General features: G+C 40.8%; 1 protein-coding gene across 1 annotated transcript in view; it reads left to right on the top strand.

Moving 5' to 3' along the window:
* The first annotated feature begins 1962 nt into the window (after positions 1-1962).
* Positions 1963-25131, top strand: part of mylk4b (myosin light chain kinase family, member 4b) — a 46082-nt gene continuing 22913 nt past the window's right edge. Inside the window, exons 1-8 of the mRNA XM_078427478.1 lie at positions 1963-2592; positions 6768-6864; positions 7825-8527; positions 14248-14552; positions 16670-16775; positions 17371-17464; positions 17555-17664; positions 21973-22114. Coding sequence (XP_078283604.1) covers positions 1963-2592; positions 6768-6864; positions 7825-8527; positions 14248-14552; positions 16670-16775; positions 17371-17464; positions 17555-17664; positions 21973-22114 — 2187 coding nt within the window. The remainder of the gene's footprint in view (positions 2593-6767; positions 6865-7824; positions 8528-14247; positions 14553-16669; positions 16776-17370; positions 17465-17554; positions 17665-21972; positions 22115-25131) is intronic.

Here is a 25131-nt window from a genome sequence, read left to right as displayed (position 1 = left end):
TTCCAGAATCAGGGGCTACAGTCTAAGAATAAAGGGGAGGCCATTTAAAACTGCGATGAGAAAAAACGTTTTCACCCAGAGAGTTGTGAATTTGTGGAATTCTCTGCCACAGAAGGCAGTCGAAACCAATTCGTTGGATGAATTTAAAAGAGAGTTAGATAGAGCTCTAGGGGCTAGTGGAATCAAGGGATATCGGGAGAAAGCAGGCACGGGTTACTGATTGTGGATGATCAGACATGATCACAATGAATGGCGGTGCTGGCTCGAAGGGCCAAATGGCCTTCACCAGCACTTATTTTCTATGATTCTATGTTTCTATGTTTCTACTGCCTCACAGCTCTCAGCACCCAGGTTTGGTCCTAGTCACAGATCTTTTCTCTGTGGATTTTGAGTGTTCTCCTCAAGACTCCATGGGTTTCCTGCATGCTCCATTTACCTCCTACATCTAAAAAATACGTTCATTGCCAATTGGAAATTACCCTTTTGTGCAGGTTTATGGCAAAAAAAGGATAAAAGTGGAGTTAATGAGCCTGATAGAGAAAATAAGTTGCAGAGGCACAGAGAAATAAGATGAGGAGGAATTCAGCAGATGGTATTGTTATGCTTGGAGCTGGCATGGATATATGGGTGAATTGTGTGTGGGTGCAAACATTTGTTTGCATCAACAAAAAAAATTGTGGCTGGATAAGTGGGGAAAGTTATTGGAGATGTATGTGGGAAAAGACTGGATAAAGGGGAAGGAAGAAATTTGGCTTAACAAAGGAGTGGAGGGGAGGAGTGTGACTAAATTGGGGCAGGGAAAAGACCATCTGAATAAACAGGGTGAAAAGGATACATGTCAGAACAAAAGGGGGCAAAGCCAGGTCTCCAAGTAACCTATGGGGAAGGAAAGGGTGTCTGAATAAACATGGTGGAAGAGTTATAAATTTATGAATAAACTTGGCAGGTCATGTCTCCAGAAGAATGAGGAGATTGATAATCATTCTGAATATTGGCATATTTAACAATGAGATATACCTCTGTCCTGCTGTATCAAGAGGAATAATTTGCTTAAGTCCCCCGAGTGAGACTTGAGCCTATTGCCCAAGTCATTCACAAATGTTGTTGTCAAAGATGTGCAGGGAAAGTTTATATTTATTTATCTTTCCAGGAATAAGAACCTGTACACAGAGCGTTAAAACCGGATACTTCTGCTTTTGTGGATCATATTCCAGTCGATCATTTGGCTTCATTATCAACAAAACCATATTTGAATTCCCACACTGATAAAATGCAGTAAATGTGGAGAAAATTACTTACTGATATTTATTTTTAACATAAACTTATCAGTAACTACCTTGCACACAACACAGCCACATTCTTACTAAGGAAAACTAAAGTTGAAATGGCCTTGCACTTTAAAGCATATCAAATGTCATGCAAGAAATGTGTTGCCAAATGCCATGGATGCCCAAATAGCCTTCTTCATTTCAATGCGAACGTCATAAGGTAACAGACATTTGGAGTGGGTCGGAAAATTTCAAAGTCAGTTTGCTACGACTAAATGTAGCCATTGTATGTCTTTCGAATACATAAAAGGAACAAACGAAAGTAAGTGAACAGAAAGAATCTCTCATCATTACGGTTGAAGCTGAAGCTATATTTGGCTGAGGACTTGCTGGATTCATTTGCGGGCTTTTAAATGTAAAGGTCTCACTGAGTTGTTTAAACTTTGAAAGTTGCCAATGCAATGATCAAACTCTCAGTCCCGGGAACGGACTAACTTTACAGACGCTGCTGAAGATCATAGTAAATTATCCATTTTGAAATAGATAGAAACAATATCTCAGTGGTCTTTCATCACGTTTATGGTGAAAACTAATTTGGACGAATTTATTCTAAGGTAAGCCACTTTAATCACGCAAGTCAATTTGTCGTTGATGTAAGGACTGTATTCTTCTTCTAACTGTATTAAATTCCACGATGAACACTCCACCCAGGAAGAACTCTAGTACATTGGTACATTCCTTGGCCAAGGTGTTCGATTCTAATGCCATACAGAGCCAGGGGCCACCTATGATAACAGGATCCTCCAGAAAATGTTCGAAGAGCAGTCAAAACAACCCTCTGGATAGTTTCAATGCGATGGATATTAAATTGGAGTCCTTGAGTCAAACTGTAGATAAAATACTGGGTGTTCAGGAAAATGTTGTCCAGAAGCTGGATGGCATAACTCAAGATGTTGTGAGGATCGGAAAAGACATTGAAATGCTGAAGACTAGCAAAGAAACAATGAAACAAGACACCATCTGTCAAGGAGAACAAAATAAAAGTACAAATGTTTCTGGGGAAATTTCTGATATGCTATCAACACTGAATCAAAATTCAAAGGAGCAAACTAAGAAGATAGATGGAATTGAAAATGTTCTTCTTGGAGTGCAGCAAGTTATTAACTACTTAGGAGAGACATTTAAAAATTCTAGAATTGCAGAGTTTATTCTCAAAGGTCAAGTTACATCAAAGCAACAAGGTATTGTGAGCAGCAAGGAACAGAAGATTTCTAAAAAGAAAATTACTTCAGAAAAAGTAGTGTTGAGAAGGAAAAAAATAAAGGTAAATATTTTAACATGCTTCCATCAGTTGTTCAATAATATTAATAGAATGATGTAATTTAAGAAATCTACTCAAATTGTCTGGTTTGCACTCTAGATTTGCTTTATCGTGGGGAGTGGGTACATAGCCAGGACCCAATGCAAACTGCTCAGCTATGGCATATTGTGTTTCTTTTTATTTTAATATATTTTGCTGATGAGATTGCAAGCAATGTGAATGAATATGTCCAGGCTTTTGTTAGGAAAGTCAGAATTTCATTGAAGTATATTGACTTGAAAGTTCCTCAGGATTTGTACAGATATAGTTAATCAGTTGGGAGAAAATGGGAGGTAATTACACCCTGATTGCCTTGCGTTAGGTCGAGGGTTTCATTATGCGAACCGCAAGCCCCTAAACATGAACCACTTGCTACTGCTGGGCATCAAGTGTGTATGGATGTTGGATGAAGTTGTGTTTGGATTCAACCATAATATTTGCCATGGAATAAAACTTAGATAACATTGATGTGCCTGTAAAACTGCAAGAAAGAATTTCATTGTTGCATTAGACAATTAAACATTCTTGAGATACTGTCTCTAATCTAGTTGTCCATATATAGCCATAGAATTATGCAGCCCTTTGGCCCACCTTGTCGATGCCAACCGAGGTAGCTTCCTGAGCCAGTCCGATTTGCCTGTGCATGGCCCATTTCCATCAAAACCATTCCTCTCCATGGATCTGCCCAAATGTCTTTCAAATTTTGTTATTGAACCCACGTCTACCACCCCCTATGACAGCTCATTCCATATACAAACATTCTCTGTGAAATAACGTCGCCCCTCAGCTCCCCTTTAATTATTTTGCTGCAGATAAGGCTGTGACTATTCCGATTATATATTCTCCTCATGATTTTATAAAACTCCATAAGATCATCCTTTCCCTTCCTTCACTCCTGGGAAAACAGTCCCAGCCTATCCAGCCTGTCCTAGTAACTCAAGTCTTGCAGATCCCAGCAACATCCTTGTGAATGTTTTCCCTACTGTCTCCAGCTTAATTACATCCTTCCTACAGCCAGGCGACCACAACAACAGAGAAAATATTCCAAGTGTGATCTCACCAACGCCTTGTGCAGCTGTAATATGTTGTCCCAACTCTTGTACACGGTGTCCGATGAAGACATGTGCACCATATCACAAGATCATAAGATCATAAGTGGTCAATATGCATTCTTGACCACCTTATCTATCTGTTGCACCACTTTCGGGGACCTATGTACTTGTGTCTCTCAGTCTCTCTGTCTTACAACACTCTCTAGGACCCTGTCACTTGAGAGACATGCTACCAGACAACAAATTGCTATGGGTCTGCTCTGTAGCATAGAAAGGAAAAGAGGAGAAAATAGGTGAGAAAATAAAAAGAAAGAGCACATTGACTTATCAACAACACCTTATTTGGATGAGTTGTCTCATCTCTCAGTTGGACTTAAAGATTTCATGGCACCAATTTAGAAGTGCAAGGATATCCAAGCTGGAATCCTTGCATAAAACATATATTTAAGTATGTCTATCCTTAAAACATATATTTCAATGCTATCACATTACTGTTTGTGGGAGTTTGCTAGGCATAAATTGTCCATTATGTTTCCTACATTACACCACTAACTTCAATTCTAAAGTACACCAATTCCACTAGGGGCTGTTCAATGTGCAACTGGTTCAATTGTATCTTGTTCTCTTGTACCTAAATTTTAACTTGCTTCAGGTGGGCCAGGTGGCATATATTTCAAAATGCTATATTGACAGAAGACGTGACTTCAATAAAATCCCAGAACTGTAGAAGACATACTTTCAGATGTGTCGATGAATATTTTGCATGGCATTGCCTTTGGCAACTGTAATAGTGCGGGGTAATAACCCAAAAAAAGAGAAGGCAGATTTTGTCATTGAATAAAATGTCATATAGGCGATTGCTTAAGTCCATGAAGTAGATTAAATTATTAGTCTGTACAGAAACTGGGAAATCTCATGAAATAGGTTAACTACCACATTTATATCAGTAATTTGCAATCAATTTCATAAGTAAATAAAATAAGTTGGAAACATTTTTTGCTTGATGTTGTTGTCATTCTCTTCCTACAAATCAAACAGCTAGCCATAGATGCTCCAGTAAATAATGACAGTTTTTAGTGCTTTCTTTCTGAAAGGAAGAGGACATTTGTTTTTAATTTAAGAAGCATTTAAAATTAAATCAGTTTAAAATAAAGAAGAGTCCCGAACCAGAAAATAGCATTCAGGGCATTGAAGAACAATTAAAGGGAATTTGTGAATTGAATACAACTGACACTGGTGCCAAAATTAGTCAAATATCGGCCAAAAAGCTCGGGCATGTATATTTAATTACAGAATGACCGTTCTGAATATTATTTTTAGCAATCAACATCTGTTCCATTCACTGGTCATTATGTGATTATCGGTCCCATATTGATTGACCTTGGCGCATTTAATGATTCATTAAAAATGTGTTATGGAGAACCTACTGGGAAGAGGCCAGCCCTGATTCATCATTCAGAAATCAATGAATCTTGAGGCAGTATTTCAATTTAAATTTTTCGTATCTAAGTATGAGTGTAAATACTCGTCACGTTAGATATTGTACAATTAAGACTATTAACTATTAACTGCTCGAACCATTAAGTGATGTAGCTTGTAAATCTGACCTTGATATCATCACTCATACAATATTCTAATCAAGTATTTTAGAGGTTTCTGATTGTTGATGCATAGAGAGGCCACATCTGTGCAATTTCTTTCAGCATGACACCTGTTTCTAAAGGACAGTTGTTACCCAGGATTAGAAGCAGCATTCTACACTGTTGCATACTTACAATACAGAAGCAGCCTTCTCAGTCCATCAAGCCTATTGTGGCTCTTCAAATATAAGGACAGGTCAGCCAATAAATATTTGGAAGTCTTAAAAAAACCTACGTCCCACAAACTTTTCTGAATTGTAAAAAACAATCCTTCAAATGTGTGTGCAATATGTTGCATGGTGGTTCCTTTTCAAGTCAAGTCAAGAAAAATTTATTTGTCACATACACATACACGATGTGCAGTGAAATGAAAGTGGCAATGCCTGCGGGTTGTGCACAAAAAGAATTACAGTTACAGCATATAAATAAAGTTAATAAGTTACTATTATTGTCGACAAAAATTTAGTTGTAAAAAAGTTGACAGTCCTTGTCTGTTGTAAGTTGTAAGTTGTTGTCTGCACCCCATTGCAGTTACTCATCTGCAGGTATCTGTGCAATTTCCCTTAAAAATCATAAATGGAATTGGCTTCCACCACACAATCAGTCAGAAAGTTCCAGATCCTAACAACTCTCCAAATCAACTAAAATGTCTCTTTGAATCAAATATAAATGTTTTACGAATGATTTTACCTCCATGAACGCATGGTCCAGTTACAAAGAGGGAAAATGATTTTTTTCATCCACTCCATAGAAATTTCTCATCATTTTGCAAACCTCCAGGTATCGGAAGGATGACAATCAATGTGTTGTAAATGAGAAGGAAAAGGAAAAAAATCTGAATAATTTTTATAAATTAATGAAATTAGGCTGTGGTGGAGACAGATACGATTGTGGCATTTAAGACACTTTTGGATAGGCATATTGATATGCAGGGAATAGGGGTAGATGGAATATATGCAGGTAGTTAAGAGTTGGCATCATGTTCGGCTCAGACATTGTGGACAGATGGACCTGTTCCTGTGCTGTACTGTTTTATGTTCTATGCTCTGATACAAGCAGAGAATGTTCCCTGACATTGTTCAAGCCCAGGTAGAAGATGAGGTGCTGTTCCTCAATCTTACATTGGGTCTTACTGGAATAGTGCACTTGGCCATACGCAGATGAGTCAGAATGGGAGTGCGGGATTAATGTAGTGGAGATTATTGCTTTGGCCAGTTTGGCATTGCACATTCGGGCTGAAGGATGGAACAATTTAAAACGTTAATATTTTTTCTATATCGAGATTTATCTTTGATAATTAAATGGATTTGTATTTTTTGGAATAAAAATAATTTTGCAGATATTGTTGTCTAGATGTATTGCACAAACTGGAAAGGTTTCTTTGCATGTACTGTGCTACTAATTGTCAATTTAAAGGAAATTTGAATCTGTTTTCATTGTTATGCAGGTTAAGGATCAAAGAGCCAATGAGGTGAAAGGAAAGCAAAATTTAAATGATAAAGAAATAAAGTTATCTCAGAAGAAGAAATCCCCAGAAACCAAAGGTATTCAAAAGGTTTATTTTAGTTTTGTTTATTATTGTCATGTGTACTGCAGTACAGTGAAAATGCGGCACGGGTGGCACAGTGGTAGAGTTACTGCCTTACAGCGCTTGCAGTACCAGAGATTCGGGTTCGATCTTAACTACAGGTGTTGTCTGTACAGAGTTTGTATGTTCACCCCATGACCACGTGGGTTTTCTTCGAGATCTTCAGTTTCCTCCCATACTCCAAAGATGTACAGGCTTGTAGGTTAATTGGCTTGGTATAAATGGAAAATTGTCCCTAATGTGTGTAGGATAGTGGTAATGTGCGGGGATCGCTGGTCGGTGCGGACTTGGTGGGCCGAAGGGCCTGTTTCCGCGCTGAATCTCTGAACTAAACTAAACTAAACAAAAAGCTTTTGTTTGTGTGCTATCCAGCCACAGAAAAGACTATACATGCATACCATCAAGATCCCATCAACTCTTGAACATTGCATAAAAAATTAATATATAAATGCATTGTTTTTTTTCTTTAAATTCATAGTATAGAATACTACCACACGGTAACAGGCCCTTCAGCTCAGCTCATCCATGTTGCCCCAGATTCCTCTCTAAATTAATCCTACTTTCCCTTGTTCGACCCACATTCCTCTCAAACTTTCCTATCCATCGTACCTGTCCAATTGTCTTTTAACTATTTCTAATTTTGTTTCTCTGGGCTGACTAAATTTCTGTTGATTAGCTAATGAATTTATTGCATCGAATGGAAGTCGCATTCCCAATCTCTTTGTACCCCTGTACAATGACAATAAAGATATATTGTATTGTATTGTATTGTATTGTAAATGTTGTTATTGTACCTGTCTCAACCACCTCCTCTGGCAGCTCGTTCCATATATGCACTACCCTCTGTGTGAAAAGGTTGCCCCACTGGGTCCTGTTTAATCTTTCCCCTCTCACCTTACTTGTTTTTTTTCACCAGGGCAAATTCAGAAGAGTCTACACACTTTTGCAGATACAAAGGTCCAGAATTTAAATAATGAAAATGCTAACAGCTCAAGAGTCTTTGAAGCTCAGCATGAAGTCAAAGATCTAACAGAGCAGAACAATGTAACTAAATTAAAAGGAAGCACATCTGAGGAAGATGGTGGACTCTTTGAACCCGAGCCTTGTAGAGCGGCAGAGGACTCTGCCTCAGCCTTCGGCCCAGAATTTTCTGATGCCACTTCGGACACTTATGTCGGTGGTGAAAAGAAAGACGAAGATGCAGCTGCAGAAGAACAATGTGAACTGAAGCTTGCAGGAACCTCTGGCATTGTCGTGATCCAGTCAAACACTGACAGGCAAAATGATGAAAGGACAGAAAGGAACAATGTAATGCATGAAAAAATACAATATATCGGAGCACAGGCAAAAATGCAAGCGGAAAAGGATGACAACGAATATACAGTTAAAGAATTAACAACTGAATCAGTGCCAACAAAAGGAAATGTTTATCTAATAGCAAAGAAGAGTGAGGAAAGAGCAAAAAAACAGCTAGAAGTTGAGGAAAGAAATGACACAGAAGGGGACACCGGATTTGAATGCACAAACTCAGATCTGACGATCACGGAGGAATCCAAAGGAATAATCATAGAGTCCCATGTGGAAGAAACCAGCAAGGATCAATCAGTTTTACTGCACAGGTAACAGTTTTATCAGACAAAGTTATTTGTCAGTTTGTATTTTTCAGATGAAATTTTCTCAGTGAATAATTTGCAACAATTCTGAAATCTCACTTCCAGTGATTATCTTCCAAATTATCTGCAGCTTAAAGTGTTCCCAATATTTCCTTCCTTCTTTATGAAAATAGATCATAATGTTTAGAAATCTGAAACTGGGCAACTTATTCCTCAATTTAGAACCAAAAATATTTCTGAAGTGAACATTACATTTAGTTATTTATTCACAAAATGCTGGAGTAACTCAATTCACTCAGTCGCAGCAAGTAGATATTCATACCCAGGCTAGTACTAAATGTGCTATTTAGAAGCAGGAGGGTGTTGTACTTGGTGTCTAAAATTAAGGCACGGTGACACAACGGTTGAGTTGATGCCTTACAGCACCAGACGCCTGTGTTCGATCCTGACTATCAGTGCTGTCTGTACACAGTTTGTATGTTCTCCCCATAACCTGCATGTGTTTTTTTCTGGTTGCCCTGGTTTCTTCTCACAGCCCAAAGACGTACAGGTTTGTAGGTAAATTGGCTTTGGTAAAATTGTAAATTGTCCCTAGTGTGTAGGATAGTGTTAGTGTGTGAGGATCGCTGGTCAGCGTGGACTCGGTGGGCCGAAGGGCCTGTTTCCGTGCTGTATCTCTAAACTGAACTAAAGTAAACTAAAGTATATGAACTACTACAGCTAAAGAGTGTGCTTCCTGTAATTGACTCAGGACTCAACTTGCAGATTCAATGGCTGCAATTCAATGATCTTCACTACTGCCTTCACAAGTATGATTAGAATTTTGGCAATAAATACTGACCTTGTGGACAGTGCCCACATCCTATAAGAAAATTTAAAAAAACACTGAATTCAGGAATTTGATTTCATTGCACACTCTGGGAAAGGGCAAGAACAAACATACTTAATTGCGTTGAAAGACCGGATTCATGAAAGGAAAATAAAAAGGCGGCTTCCCAATGGAATGATTTATAGTAGTTAAACAATCATCCTCGGGTAAAAGTGTTGTGTTAGAGCATGAGAGTATCAAAGTAGTGTGTAATTCCATTTAATAAATAGAAACAACCTTTTATGATTTTTGCCCAGAAGCAATTGCTTTGTAATTTTTTGCTCCCTGGAAATTGATATATGTCCTGAACACACAGCAGATGGAGACAAATACATTTGTTTCTCCAACTTACAGCAGCTAAGTAAATAAATGGTTTGAAGTTCCAGCAAAAAAAAGTCAGTGAGATGAGAAAGTGGGATAACAGAACTAGCGTGAACGGGTTATCGATGGTCGGCATGCACTCGTGGGCCGAAGGGCCTATTTCCATACTGTACTTTACCATGCTTTACTTTAGATTTTAGACACACAGTGTGGAATCAAGCCCTTCGGACCACGGAGTCAACGTCGACCCATGCACTAACGCTATCCTACACAAAGAGAAGCAATCACACCATACACTAACTCTATCCTACACACCAGGGATAATTTTACAACTTACCAAAGCCAATTAACCTACAAACGTGCGTCTTTGGAGTATGGGAAGAAACCGGAGCATTCAGAAAAAACCCATGTGGTCACATGGAGAACGTACAAAGTCTATACAGGCAACAGCCATGGTCAGGATTGAATCCAGGTCTGTAAGGCAGCAACTCAACCGTTGCACCACTGTGCCACCCCTGTACCTCTAAACTAAACGAAACTAAAAAAAAAGTTGTGTGTGGATCTAAGGACATTTACTTCCTATAATCATAAGGAACTCTGAATGCACTTGTCCTGATTCTGGAAAAGAGCAAACATTTTCTCAATCCAAAACAAACATATTTATTCCCCTTACAATTATACAAAATAAATAAACACCATAAGCAGATGTTTCAGCGGATGCATTTTCAAAGAGAAGGACAAAATAATTTAAGACAAGAAAAAATCAATGATGCTGCAATTTTCCTTTTAAAGTAAACACTATATGTTAATCAATAGACTTTGATGAATGCATTTACTTTTAGGAATTATGTTCAATGTACTCCGTAACTCTGATGACCTTTCAGAATTTGCATCAATTTTTTGCCACCATTATCCCAAATTAAAACAGAAAGCATTCAGCAGGTCAGACACCATCTGCGGAAAGAGGCAGTTAGCCTATCAGATTGGTTATCACATTCGTAAGAACTGGGAATAACAAATTAGTTTTCAGTAACAGTTACCGAAGCACGGAAAGATTGGGGAGAACAAAGGAAATATCTCTGACACAGTGAGACCAACTGAATACATATAGCAATAAAATCAAATTATGATTAAGACCAGATCATGGCTCTTTGTCCATTTGTCTAAAATTAAGGCACAGTGGCACAGCGGTGCAGTTGCTGCCTTGCAGCGCCAGAGACCCGGGTTTGATCCTGACCATGGGTGCTGTCTGTATGGACTTTGTACGTTCTCCCTGTGACTACATGGGTTTTCTCCGAGAGCTCCGGTTTCCTCCCTCACTCCAAAGACGTAGGTTAATTGGTTTTGGTAAAAATTGTAAATTGTCCCTAGTGTGTAGGATAGTGCTAGTGTACGGGATTTCTGGTCATATAAGGATTGCTGGTCTTACCATAGAGTTCACTAGGTACATGGATAGGACAGGTTTGGAGGGTAAGTTACTCCAGCATTTTGTGCCAACCGGAGTACAAATTAACCATAAATACACCTAATTAATATATTTTAAAGCAGCATTTTCTTACTTCTACGAAGCAAAACTGGAAAATGCGGATGAAACACAGGTCTGTATACATGCAGCAGATCAGCCGGCGAGAATGTTTTGCCCCTGCGACCTCTGACCGGCGCATGCTCAGTCGAGATACCAAACTCGCTTATTCTGATGAACTCTATTCTCCTCACACTGTGAGCCTCAAGCTGGAGCCAGACAACAGTGTGATTCTAATAGTGACTGCCTTAGGTAATGGCAGCTAAAACAAAAGACATTTGCACTTAATTCTCCTGTCCTCAAATTCACACTGATTAATTTGATTGTTGTTTTTATTTCTGCCTTATTATTTTTAAATGCTCAAAGAAAACATAGTTTCGTTTGACGGAGTCATTAAGTTGATTTAACACGAGGCTGATTGGACTCCTTCCCATCAGATATGTTGTAGCGTAATGTAGCCACATGAGTTTGTTCAATCCTACCTCAAATGAAGAAATCCATATCCTTATAAGTGATGTGAATATCAGTCAATTAAATAATCTACCCATATTAATCATGGTTAATATTTTCAAGAAACAGAACTTATATATTCTAACATGAAAACTAACCAGAGGATCAGTTGCATGGCGTCCTCTATCTTCTGTTTTCCTCTTGCCCGTTAAACTACCACTTTCACAGCTCTCTTTATTAAGATTTTACAGGAGGTTAATGGTATATTAAAGGATTTAAGATTAGATAAAGCCTATTAGAGACTGGGTTAAATGTCTAATACAAGTAGCTGCAATCAAGGCGATTATTTAGTTGACCTGTTGGAAATGTGCAGATATCTGTAGCAGTGTGTAGGAGCTTTCTGTCTCTGGCCTTCTGTCAGAATATGAATTAGTGCTGGCAGTCATCTATAATGTCTAAAATTGAAGTAAATTAAAAATCTGTGTTTATCTTATCTCATGCTTTTAATGGCAGAAAAAAAGAAAGCTGTTTAGCCCACAGGATCTATGCCTGCTCCAAGTCCCATTAGTCCCATTCCACCTCTCTTTATATCCCTGTATCCTTGCACTTTACTACTAACTTCCACCTTGTCCTTAAAATCGCCTGGACTATCTCTAACATCTCATTCCCTTCTATCGATCTCTCTGTCTCCATCACAGGGGACAGACTATTATTAGGCATCTACTACAAACCCGCTGACTCCAACAGCTAACTTAACTACACCTCTTCCCACCCTGCCTCTTGCAAGGACACCATCCCATAATCTCAATTTCTTTCTCTCCGCCGCATCCGTTCCGAAGATGAGGCTTTCCTCTTGGGGGACAGTGGAAAGCCTCCGAGTTGCATCTGAGATGTCCTCTTTCTGCAGTAAACGTGGTTTCCCCCCCTGCCCTTGTAGATGGATCCTTCACCAGTGTCTCCTCTGTATCCCACAGTTCAGCTCTCGCTCTCTTCTTCCCAGATGGATAGACTTCCTCTTGTCTTCACGTTTCACCCCACCAGCCTCTGCATCCAACACATCGTTCACCTAAATTTCCACTGCTTTCAATGTGATCACTCCACCGGTCACGTTCTCACCTCTCCAATCCTTTCCACTTTCTGTGGAGACCACTCTCTCTGCAACATCCCTTCCCACCCAATCCACCTGCTCTCCTGGTACTTTCTCTGTGTTACTGCAACTGTGGGAGTCGCAACATCGACCCCTACATCCCCACCCTCACCTCCATCCTGGCACCCCAGCAGCCCTTTATTTGAGACAAAGGTTTACATGCACCTCCTCCAACCTCGTCTATTGCATTCAGTGCTACCGATGTGGGCTCCTTCACATCGGCTAGACAAAGAATAGACTAGGAGATTATTTCACCAAACACTTGCGCTCCGAATGCCAAGGCTTACCGGATCTCCTGATTGCTGACCATTTTAACTCCCCTTCCCATTCCCATACCAAGCTTTCTGTCCCTGACCTCCATTGCCAAAGTGAGTCCACATGCAAACTGGAAAATCAGCACTTCATATTTTGCTTGGGTATGACTTACAAACCAATGGTATGTATATTGAATTCTCCCACTTTAAGTCAAATCCCCCTCCCTACCCAGTCTCTTTCCCCTGCCCTCCACACCTTGTTGTGTACACATTTCTTCCTTAATCTCCCAACTCCCCAGTCACACTACTTGTTCCCCCCTCCCCCACCTTACCCTACTCTCCCATCCCCAAGTCCCATATATCCTTTCATCCCCTCTTTCCCCTCCTCCATATCCACTTCCATATCCCTCTGGTTTACATTTCACTTCTCCTCTTCATTCCTTATATGACACCCTTTTGTCTCTTTTCAACTCTCGTCTTGGGACTATCTACCCATCTGCCAATCCGTCCCCTCATCTGCATCCATCTATTACTTCCCAGGTTTTGCTCCAAACCCAGCTCACTTTCCCAGCTTTCTATCCCCTAACTCCATTAGTCCAAAGAAGAGTCGTTTGTCCGTTCCCTCCAGCATCTGCAGTTTCTTATGTCACCAACATATTATTTGTCGCCAACATATTAACTCCCATTGATTCTTGTCCTCCTTCTCTTACAGTGAGTGTGTTAGCAATTCACAGTAATCATTTAACCTACGTGCATATCTTTGGAAGACCACAAAGAAAATTTACAGAAAACTCTGCTTTAAGTGCCGAATAGGTCAGGAGGACACATTATTGGCAATGATGCTGAATACAAGGTTCAACTGTCAACTCCTTATGCCAGTTTACCCACTAAACAAAAATCAAATTCATTTCTAGTTTCTGGAGGGAAAGACAGATTGCATTTTGTAATGATCTTTGGCAAAGATTCTCCTAGAGCATCACCCCTCCAGTGAGAGAACCAATCTTCAAGTGCAGAGCATATTGTACACACCCATTCATAGATAGGATGCAGAGTTATACATCTAGTTCAGTATCCGCAGAAGTATAAACTGAACAGTCCCAATGTATTAGTATATTTGTTTCAATTACTGAAAATCAACATATTGTGCTGTGCCATTTGCAATAGATGCGGTGAGAGTGAAGGGGACATCAATGCTTTGTTAGTAGCTGCAGCAGAACCTGAAGAAGGAACGTCTCAGAACATTGAGCAACAGGAAGCCAAGGATCTGAGTACCTCCAGTAAAAGGGGGACCGAGGAAGACCTGATGAAAGATGACAGCAAAAAGAGCAGAGTGGAAGGAAATGGTTGCAGTCAAGAACGTTCATCGGTTCCTGCCTCAAGTCAGATGACAGCAACATCCGCTGACGGACAGCAGGAAATTAATCAGGCGGTAGAAGAAACTGAAGAGGAGTGGGGACACACTGTGATTGGCAAGTAGAGGCCTAAGTACCTAGCGCTTTAAAGATCAGATCTTGAGAAGATTTATGTCAGTACAAACCAGTCCCATTGCTAAACCAATAATATGTAACCCTGGAGATTGAGACTATCTCACCTGGGGAACTGTCTGCTCTAAAATCCACTATTACATTAGATTCAAAGCATGTTACTGCTCTAATTGTAGTTAGCTCCTATGTTCCTCATCTGCACATATACATTTGGTAAGTTCAAAAGACGTACAGGTATGTAGGTTAATTGGCTGGGTAAAATGTGAAAAATTGTCCCTAGTGGGTGTAGGATAGTGTTAATGTGCGGGGATCACTGGGCGGCACGGACTTGGAGGGCCGAAAAGGCCTGTTTCCCGGCTGTATATATATGATATGATATGATAAAAGAGAGGACGCACAATGCTGGTTTACATTGCTGGGATATTTTATATATTTCTCGCGGCGGCAGATGGTGTAAAGTAAGTCAGCATTGTGCAGACAGGAAGAATAAAGAAATAACCCTGCAGCTGAGACAGAAAGAGGATAAAAGGGGATTTCCTTGCATTATTGATGTTAATGGCACATGCACATAAACTGCTAGAAGTTAAAAGTAGGATCATGCCTGGCCTACATCAACATCAATGGTCAGAGAAGGACAATTAACACCACTGGGGTAGCCTAACAAAGGAAATTGCCTTTTCCCCCAGATTCTGCATTTGGATCAATGGTGAGCAAATTCACTGACTGTTCATTTTGAGCAGCCACAGATTCAGTCATAACATGCACTAAATGTCACTAAATATGATGACTAAATATCAGTTTTCCCTGCAGCTAGACAGGAGTGAGGGATGGCAGGTAAGTCAGGGCCATGTAATGAATGCACCTGATTTGCAAATTCAGTAGTTTCTTGGCATCCCATATCACGTTTACAACAGAGAGTTGTTACTCATCTTAAACTGTTTAAATACTGTACTAGCACTATATTTCTTGAGTCTAAATTGTGCATCAAGGCAAAAAATAATTCCAAAATCAAGAGGACACGGAGTGTACCTTCTGTGGGCAGAATCACGCTACCCTCTAAAACGCCAAAGAAAAGGAGATCAGTGAAGAAAACCCACTGTCTTAAGCTTGATATCTTACCAAAATGTTATGCAATTTGTTTTTTTAAAAGCATCATTAATTAATTTCAGTTTCTTAATGCACACTTTACTGAAATTTTGTGTTTTGGGGTACTCATTGCTTTCTGTCCAGCACATTCGTGCGATGGAATGAAATCAGAGCCAATGATGAAGTAGTGCATTGAAGGATAGGTGTTAATGTAGCATATGGTTTTGATGTAAATTGTGACATTTCAAATTGACGCGTTATCTATATACTAAAACTTCCGTTTGTTTGTTTGTTCCTGAACTACAGCCAAAACGGTACACGATAGCGTGACAGTTTCAGGCCCACCTTACTCACCGTCGTCCCTTTGGTGCTAATGAAGATGTTTCATTGAAATCGGTGTTATATTTTTAAGTTATTCACATTTTAAAGTTTAAATCTATCTCCTAGGGAGGGAGGGGGGTGGAGGGAGGGGGAGGAGGGAGGATAAAGGGGGTTGAGGGGGATGGTGGGGGGTTGAGGGGCATGGAGTGGGGGGAGGGGGAGGGAGGAAGGTGGGAAGGGGGAGGGGGAAGGGGAGGGGGCTGCACCAATGCAGGAGAGGTTTGGGTCCACTTGGTCTAGTATATTTTTTTTAATGTATGTTTATCCTAAAGCCATGGTAGTAATTTAATTGACCACTGCAAATTTTCCTTTAGTATTGGCAATGGAACCAAAAGCAGGTTGATGGGCTTATGTGACAAGAAATAACACGTAGTGTTACAAGGAAATAAAGTGGGGGGATGAGCTTGATAGGATTTCTCCTTTGGGAACTGCCGTGAACCAATGGGCCAAATGGCCTCCTTCTGCATCATAGTAGGTAATGGATATAAATCCAACAAGTAACTGACACATTTTATCCTTCTTAATCCCCACTGCTACTGTCGACATAGGATTAATGTCAGCCTCTCAATATTTAGTTTTAGTTGCAATGGATACTCGTGCCAAATGATGTGCCTGTTTTATCTTTCCTGGTTTAGATGATGGTCCTGCTCCACCTGCTCCATTTGAACATCGGATTGTCTCAACGAATGTAGCACAAGTCAGCAATTACTATACGATAAAGAAATCTGAAATTCTTGGAGGGTCAGTTCTGCTTAAAGGTTATCCAAAGATTATTTGTTGCTAAAATGCACTGGGCTGAATGCTACCACCTTCCCCCAGTGAGTTGACGTTAAGGATATATCAGTAACTCAATCTGTTTTAACTCCAATGGACATTGCTGGCCAGGCCAGCATTTATTGTCTCAAATTCCTCTGAATTGCCTTACATTTCAGGAGACATTTCAGAGTTCACAATCATTGCTGTTGAGTCGGCAATCATTTGTACGTCAGGACTCATGACACTAGTGAACCAGTATGTTTCCTACAATAAATCACCAGTTTCGGAGTCATGTTCCTTACACCAATAAGTTAACATACCAAACAAATTAGTTGAATGTAACTTCAACTTTGCCATTTTTGGATCAGAACTCATGTCTTTATCTCAGTGGACCAGGTATTTGGAGACTAGTTAAGTAACTTGGCCATGAAGCTTTCATATCCCAAGCTAGCATCGTCAAACTTCTAATGTTTCTTTGCGATATAAATGCCCCATTTGTACAGATTTTGTTAAAGTGAATATGCTGTGATGGTTTGAATTATTTTATTAATTTTGTGACTGCTTTAATTGTTCATTGCAGAGGACGATTTGGACAAGTACACAAATGTGTTGAAAAGTCTACAGGCCTTACCTTAGCAGCCAAAATTATTAAAACTAGAGCGGCCAAGCAGAAGGTGTGTGCCTTCCAGAATAATGCCAAGCCTTTCTTGTTTGCAAAGATTGAATTGTTTTTTGACATTATATGTATTATTATTGCTTAATAGGAGGAAGTTGAGAATGAGATCCAAGTTATGAATCAACTGAATCACACCAATCTCATCCAGCTGTATGATGCTTTTGAAACAAAGAATGCTATCATTCTGATCATGGAATAGTAAGTGGCGTTAAACATCAGTCAAATTGCTGGTTCTTAGAAAATGATTTACTACACAACGATATGAGTACATGCTCAAGTTTATAGTCACACTATAGCCCAAGAGGCAGATGAGATTAGTTTATCGTGGCATTATTTTCAGCACAGACATTGTGGGCTGGAGGGCCTGTTCCTGTGCTGAATTGTTTTATGCCCTAAGAGCTGACATATCTTGAATTCTCAAGAGAACTGTTGAGACCAATCCAAAAGAAAAATCAAAGGGCTGTTGGAAGGCCTGCCTGTGCACTTTTTAAAATCGCTTTGGTTACTTTTGTTTCTTCATTATAAATGAAAACTTTGGGTTGGGTAACAGAACTTTTTGAGTGCATTTGGGAATTATTCAGTGTGATAATAGAAGGTGTTAACTTCACAGTTGGCTTGGCCAGGTGAGGGTTCATGAAGAAGGGTCTCGACCCGAAGGGTCGCCCATTCCTTCTCTCCTGAGATGCTGCCTGACCTGCTGAGTTACTCCAGCATTTTGTGAATAAATACCTTCGATGAGGATGGATGTTGTTTGTCGAAAGATTTTGACTGACCCATTGCACCATGTCAGGGCAGAGCTGCTTAGTTCAGTCTGTCTATAGACAATAGAAAATAGACAATAGGTGCAGGAGTAGGCCATTCGGCCCTTCGAGCCAGCACTGCCATTCAATGTGATCATGGCTGATCATTCTCAATCAGTACCCCGTTCCTGCTTTCTCCCCATACCCCCTGACTCCGCTATCCTTAAGAGCTCTATCCAGCTCTCTCTTGAATGCATTTAGAGAATTGGCCTCCACTGCCTTCTGAGGCAGAATTCCACAGATTCACAACTCTCTGACTGAAAAAGTTATTCCTCATCTCAGTTCTAAATTCCTTGGAGTGTCGGAGACTGAGGAGTGATCTTATAGAAGTGCATAAAATCACATGGGGCATGGGTATGATGAATGCAAAGAGCCTTTTCCAGATTGTCGGCGAATCAAAAACAAAAGGTTTTAAGGTTTAAGGTGAGAGGGGAAAGATTTAAAAGGAACCAGAGAGGGCAACTTTTTCAAACAACGAATGATAAGTATATAGAACAGGCTACCAGAGGAAGTGGTTGAGACAGGTACAATAACAGCATTTAAGGGACAATTGGACATCTACATTTGGATAGGAAAAGTCAAGAGGGATATGGGCAAAATACAGGTAAATGGGACTAGCCTAGATGGGCAACTTGGCTGGCATGGGTAAGTTGGTCCAAAGGCCTGTTTCCTTGCTGTATGAATCTATGACTCCTGCCATCAATTAACCACATTAAAATATTAACTTCCAATAGTAAATTATTGTAATTCCGTTTCAAGCCACTTAACTTCAATGAAGAACTATTTTTGATCAAGAAATGAGCAGCAGTTGAGATGAGAGTCGCCAACTCTCCATAACTATCTCCAGAAATATTAAAACTTCAGGACTGCTCTGAAAGAAAGTGTGCAGATAGATCATTGTGATAATAATCAAAACCGTCACAAATTACTTACATAAATATTGGGGAAAAAAGGACAAATGACATATGATTAATCAAGCACTGTCCAAAGAGGCAGTGGAAATTTCTGTCTTACTATTGATCTGCAAAATTGAGAAATTGTGTGGTTGGTGACCAAATGTTAGAGTATGGAGTTGGGTCAGAAACGGCCAATCAAGTTGATAAAATCTCCAGAAATATCTCTCTATAACTGGCAACCAAAATATCATTATTACGGGGTAAATTGGATTAGTTCGAAGCAATGTTGTGGTCTTGTTATTCAATTTTTTGTTTAATTTTTTTTTAATGCTAAGATATAAAAGGGGTGGCACAGTGGCACAGGGGTAGAGTTGCTGCCTTACAGCACCAGAGACCCGGGTTCGATCCTGACGACGGGTGCTGTCTGTGTGGGGTATGTACGGTCTCCCCGTTACCTACGTGGGTTTTCTCTAGATGCTCCGGTTTGCTCCCACACTCCAAAGACATACAGGTTTGTAGGTTAATTGGCTTGGTAAAATTGTAAATTTTCACTAGTGTGTGCAGGATAGTGTTAGTGTGCGGTACAGCGCGGACTCGGTGGGCCGAAGAGCCTGTTTCCGCGCTGTTTCTCTAAAATGAACTAAACTAAAAGGGTGGATAGTGTGATAAAAGAAGAATTACCACAAAGGTAATTGCTTATGGTGGTGGGAATTGCATGACGAATGGAACGGCAGCCCTGTTGTGAGAGAGACACAAGAAACTGCAGATGCAGTAAATTTTAGTTTTGTTTAGAGATACAGCACAGAAACATGCCCTTCGGCCTACCGGGTCTACACCGACCAGCAATCCCCGTACATTAACACGACCCTACACACACTATGGACAATTTTACACTTATACCAATCCAATTAACTTACAAACCTGTACGACTTTGGAATGAAGGAGGAAACCGAAGATTTCAGAGAAAACCCACGCAGGTCATGGGGAGAACGTAAAAACTCCGCACAGTAATTTTGAACAAAATAATCTTGAAGAACTCAGCAGGTCAAGCAGCATCTGGAGAGGGAATGGACAGGCAATATTTTGGGTTGGAATCCTTTTTTCAGACCTGTTGAAAGAAAAGCAGCTGTAATTAGCAAATTTTGGAACAAATAAGTTAAGTAATTGATGTCAAGTTAAATATACCTCTTAGGGCTAACGGAATCGAGGGATATGGGGAAAAAGCAGGAACGCAGTACTGAGTTTGAAAGATCAGCCATGATCATATTGAATGGCGGTGCTGGATGGAAGGGCAGAATGGCCTACTCCTGCACCTATTTTCTATGTTTCTATGCTTTAAGTTTCTTGTTGCTTGTTGCTAAGGAACAATAAGATAATTAGCGATATCTTTGTCTCAGGGTGGTTCCACATTAGCTAAGGTATATTTGCTCTTCCAGTTGATTAGAAAAAGAGCAGTAAATTGCCAATTGCCAATTTTACCGTCAGTGGTTTAGATGGCGTGTTAGAACGCCTGAGGTTTCACATTCTGGTTTCATGTCGTTCATGTCCCAAGAGAGAATATGGACAGCCCCTTCACAGGCTGGGGAGTGGTTACTAAAAAAGTGCAGTATTTATGGTGTGAGCTGTATCTTCACACATGCTCCATGGTGTGAGGATGGAGGGAGAACATTCTCTATATATCTTACCAGATTTAATTAAAGGACCATATAAAGGACTTTATCGGACCATAATGTTGCAGTATATCTTGCAGTAAATACGGTACCCTTTATCCTTTATCTGTCCACTGTGGACGGCTTGATTGTATTCATGTATAGTTTTTTCTTTGACTGGGTAACACGTAAACAAAAGCTTTTCACTGTACCTCGGTACATGTGACAATAATAAAGTAATCTAAACTAACCAAGACACTGCAGATGCTCGAATCGAACAACAAATCAAACTGCTGGAGGATTTCAACAAGTCAGGCAGCATCTGTGGAGGGAATGAACAGGCAACATTTCTAAAGTTCTACTTTAATCACACCACCCATCCTTTTATAACTGAGGATTAAAAAAAGTCAGGTCCATTTCCCTCCACAGATGCTGCCTGTAGTTCTTTCAGCAGTTTGTAGTTTGCTGTAGCAGGATGAAAGTAGTAATATTGCAATACATTAAAACATTAAAAACAGAAAACACTCAGCAACTGTGGAACGTGAAACAGATAATGTCGGGTCAGAAACCCTAGAAAAGAACTTGGAGAGAGAGAGAAAACAAGTTCAATTCAGTAGCAAGAGTTCCACTAGCCCAGAATGCTAACTTGGTCGGCATGGGCATGTTGAGCCAAAGGGTCTGTTTCTGTGCTGTGTGCCTTCATGAGATGCGGTCTAATTCGATGAATATTTCCAACATTTTCTATTTTTATTAAAATTTGCAAGTATCTGTGGTTTTCTCATATTCATTTACTGATGAGGTTATGATTGAATATTTGTACAGCAGAGCCTGTTCCTTATCAGCACAAGCTAATTCAACTTAATGAGAACAAGAACCTAAAGGAAATCGGAGTACTGAAGTCTCACAAGTCAATATTCAACCTCAGGCACATATGTTTATGTGCAAATGGCAACTTGCACTCCAGTTCTGAACTTTCATGAACCTCAACGGAAGCATGTGTGGGAACTAGGCCATAGCCTACAATGGCCACAATATATTACATTTAGGGTTTGTGACCAAAGTCAACTTTTTATCTTTCTATCTTGCAGCAGGAAATGTCACAAGACATTGTTCACTGAATTATGACTATCGTTAATTCCTTTTACCTTTCTTGCCCTACAGTATTGAAGGCGGGGAACTATTTGACAGGATCATAGATGAAAACTACAACTTAACAGAAATGGACACAATCCTATTTGTAAGGCAGATTTGTGAAGGACTTCAATATATGCATCAGATGTACATCCTTCATCTGGACCTTAAGGTAAATGCTGTTGAAAGATAATTTTGGAACATTTTTGCATGTCAAGTGAAACTTACCCACTGCAAAGAAATCATAATGATCTTAAACTATCAACACTTAAAATTGTCATGTTGGAGAACTAAATTTTCATTTCCCCTGTGACCAGGCTATTAACATTTTCTCTTTCTGGACAGTAAATTATACACAGCCATGCAATGTAATTTCTATCTCCAGAGCACTGGCCAATGTCTCCTGGGGTTTCCCTGATATAACACAGTGTACATACTCAGCCCATACCACATTGGGATATCTTTAGTCTCTGGTTTCTGTCATCTATTTAAGATGCCCCAAGAGAAGGATATTTAAAGTTCTTAGGTGTAAGAGATTATTATCTGAGTCCCAAATGAAGCAAACTCTAAGAGGGATAGCCAAACGTTCATTATCTAGCACAGTTTATCGTTTCATAATCAGCTCCCAGATCACTTGAAGAGAGCTGGGTATTAACCAGGTAGCTCTACAGTGCAGGTTGGTACCTGGAATATTTCTGGAGTTGTATAGAGTGGGTCTGTACCCACAGTAAACTCGGTGCATCATGAAGGCACGAGAGACTGCAGATGCGGGAATCTGGAGCTACAAAGAGCTACTGGAGCAATTCAGCGGGTCAGGCAACTTCGGTGGAGGGAAATGGACAGTCAATGTTACGGTTCAAGACCCTTCAGCGGGACTGAAATAGTGGAGGGGAAGTAGCCGATATAGAGAAGTGGGAGAAAGGGGTGGGGCAAGGGCTGGCAAGTTCACACTGTCCTGACTCACCTGGAGAGACAGGGCACGTACGTGAGGATGCTATTCATAGACTATAGCTCCGCCTTCAAAACGGTCATCCCCACCAAGCTCATCACCAAACTCCACCAGCTAGGCCTCAGCTCGTCATTATGTGACTGGATCCTGGACTTCCTGCTGGAACGACCGCAGGCAGTGAGAATGGGCCCGCACCTGTCCTCCACTATCACCCTGAGTACCGGCACACCACAGGGCTGTGTTCTGAGCCCCATGCTCTACTCCCTCTTCACACACGACTGTGTTCCTGCATTCGACACCAACACCATTGTCAAGTTTGCAGACGACACAACGGTGATCGGGCTTATCACCAACGGGGATGAAACAAACTATAGAGCGGAGGTGCAGAACCTGGCGGACTGGTGCTCGGATAACAATCTGTCCCTAAATACCACCAAGACCAAGGAGCTGATCATCAACTTCCGTAGGTCACATAACGGGGAATATGCCCCGATCTCTATCAACGGGGACAGTGTGGAGAGAGTGTCCAGCTTCAAGTTTCTGGGCACTCACATTTCGGAGGACCTAACATGGTCCAATAACACTGCTGCGCTGGTCAAGAAGGCACAACAAAGACTGTTCTACTTAAGAACACTGAAAAAGTCTGGTCTACCCCAACAGCTGTTGACGACCTTCTACCGCTGCACCATAGAGAGCATCCTAACGCATGGCATCCCTGTGTGGTACCTCAGCTGCACGGAGGCAGAAAGGAAAGCTCTACAGCGGGTAGTCCATAGAGCTCAGAGGGCCATCGGAACACAGCTACCAGACTTGGAGGGCATCTACAACACACGATGCCTCAGGAAAGCCACCAGCATCCACGAAGACTCTTCACACCCCTGCAACAGTCTGTTCGAACTCCTTCCATCGGGCAGACGATACAAGGCCTTCTACGCCCGCACCTCCAGACTCAGGAACAGCTTCATCCCCAGGGCCATAGCTGCTATGAACCGGTCCTGCTGAGCCGGATGGTCACAACGCATAGATCAACTTGCACTTTACCCTGTCTAAAAACTGTTACAATTGTTTCGTTTCGTTGGGTTGCTGTTAATTACTTAAATTATTGCATCGTATGGGAGGCGCATTCCCAATCTCGTTGTACCCCTGGGTACAATGACAATAAAGATATATTGTATTGTATTGTTATTGGCAGATACACGGGAGGAGAAATTGCCGTTCACGGCAAAGGCTGGGAGGTGGTAAATGGAGATCAAAAGACTGCAGAATCTAAAGAAGGTTCAGGGTGGAACTAATTAAGGAAGGAGGGGAGCAGTTGGGAAGGAACAACAGATGGGGAAAGGGCAAGGAGTAGGCAGGGAAAGGTATCCAATGGGAGGATTATGTGCGTGATGGTCAGCTGGAGTAAATAGGTTGAACAGAAAGAAGCAAGATGGTTCTCTCACACGTACAAGGGTGTGTGTGATTGGACCAGGATAGATAAGAGGAAAGAGAAAGGGACAGAGAGGATGCAGGAGCCTGAAATTGGAGAATGCAATGTTTATGTTATTGGGCTGTAGATGACCCAGGCAAAATATGAGGTGCTGCTCCTCTAGTTTGCATTTAGTAGAAGAGAATGCAGACAAACAGGTCAGTGTGAGAATGAGAATGGGCATGGGAATTGCTGGCACCAGGGTGCAGATGCTTGGCAAAGTGGTCGCCTAGTCTGCCTTTGGTCTCACTGATGTAGAGGACACCACAAGGAGAGCACCCAAATGCAATGAACAAGGTTGGAGGAGGTGCAGGAAGATTTCGGTCTCACCTGGAAAGGGCAGTTTATGTTCATGTAGGTGAGGGAGGAGGTGTAGGTTGAGCAGAAATGAAAGTAATGGAGAGAGTAATACCTGCAAAAAAGAAGAAAGGGGTAGGGTGGGCCAGATGTGACGTTGTAGATGGCGGAAATATCAAAGAATGATGTGATGGTGCGTTGGAGTCTTCCTGCAAAGGCAGTTTGTTCCAAGGGCTTAATGCGGCAAACTTAAGTGTTACTGGGAGGATAATATCAAAGGATAGAAAGATAGGGAAATGAAACTCAGGATATCAATAAAATCCAAGGGCAACTGACAAATAAACTAAACTAAACTAAATGAGAATCCCAGCAGTGTTCCTGAAGGATGGTTGCTGGTTCCAATGCTGTTAGATAAGTAGAGGAGGACCATTGCCCTCTGTTCCACTCCATTCATAATGTAGCTGATTGATGAACA

The sequence above is a fragment of the Rhinoraja longicauda genome, chromosome 2, assembly GCF_053455715.1.
Source record: "Rhinoraja longicauda isolate Sanriku21f chromosome 2, sRhiLon1.1, whole genome shotgun sequence".
In the NCBI taxonomy this organism is placed as follows: Eukaryota; Metazoa; Chordata; class Chondrichthyes; order Rajiformes; family Arhynchobatidae; genus Rhinoraja; species Rhinoraja longicauda.
The sequence above is the reverse complement of the archived record's forward strand: the minus strand, read 5'-3'. Positions and strand labels throughout refer to the sequence as shown.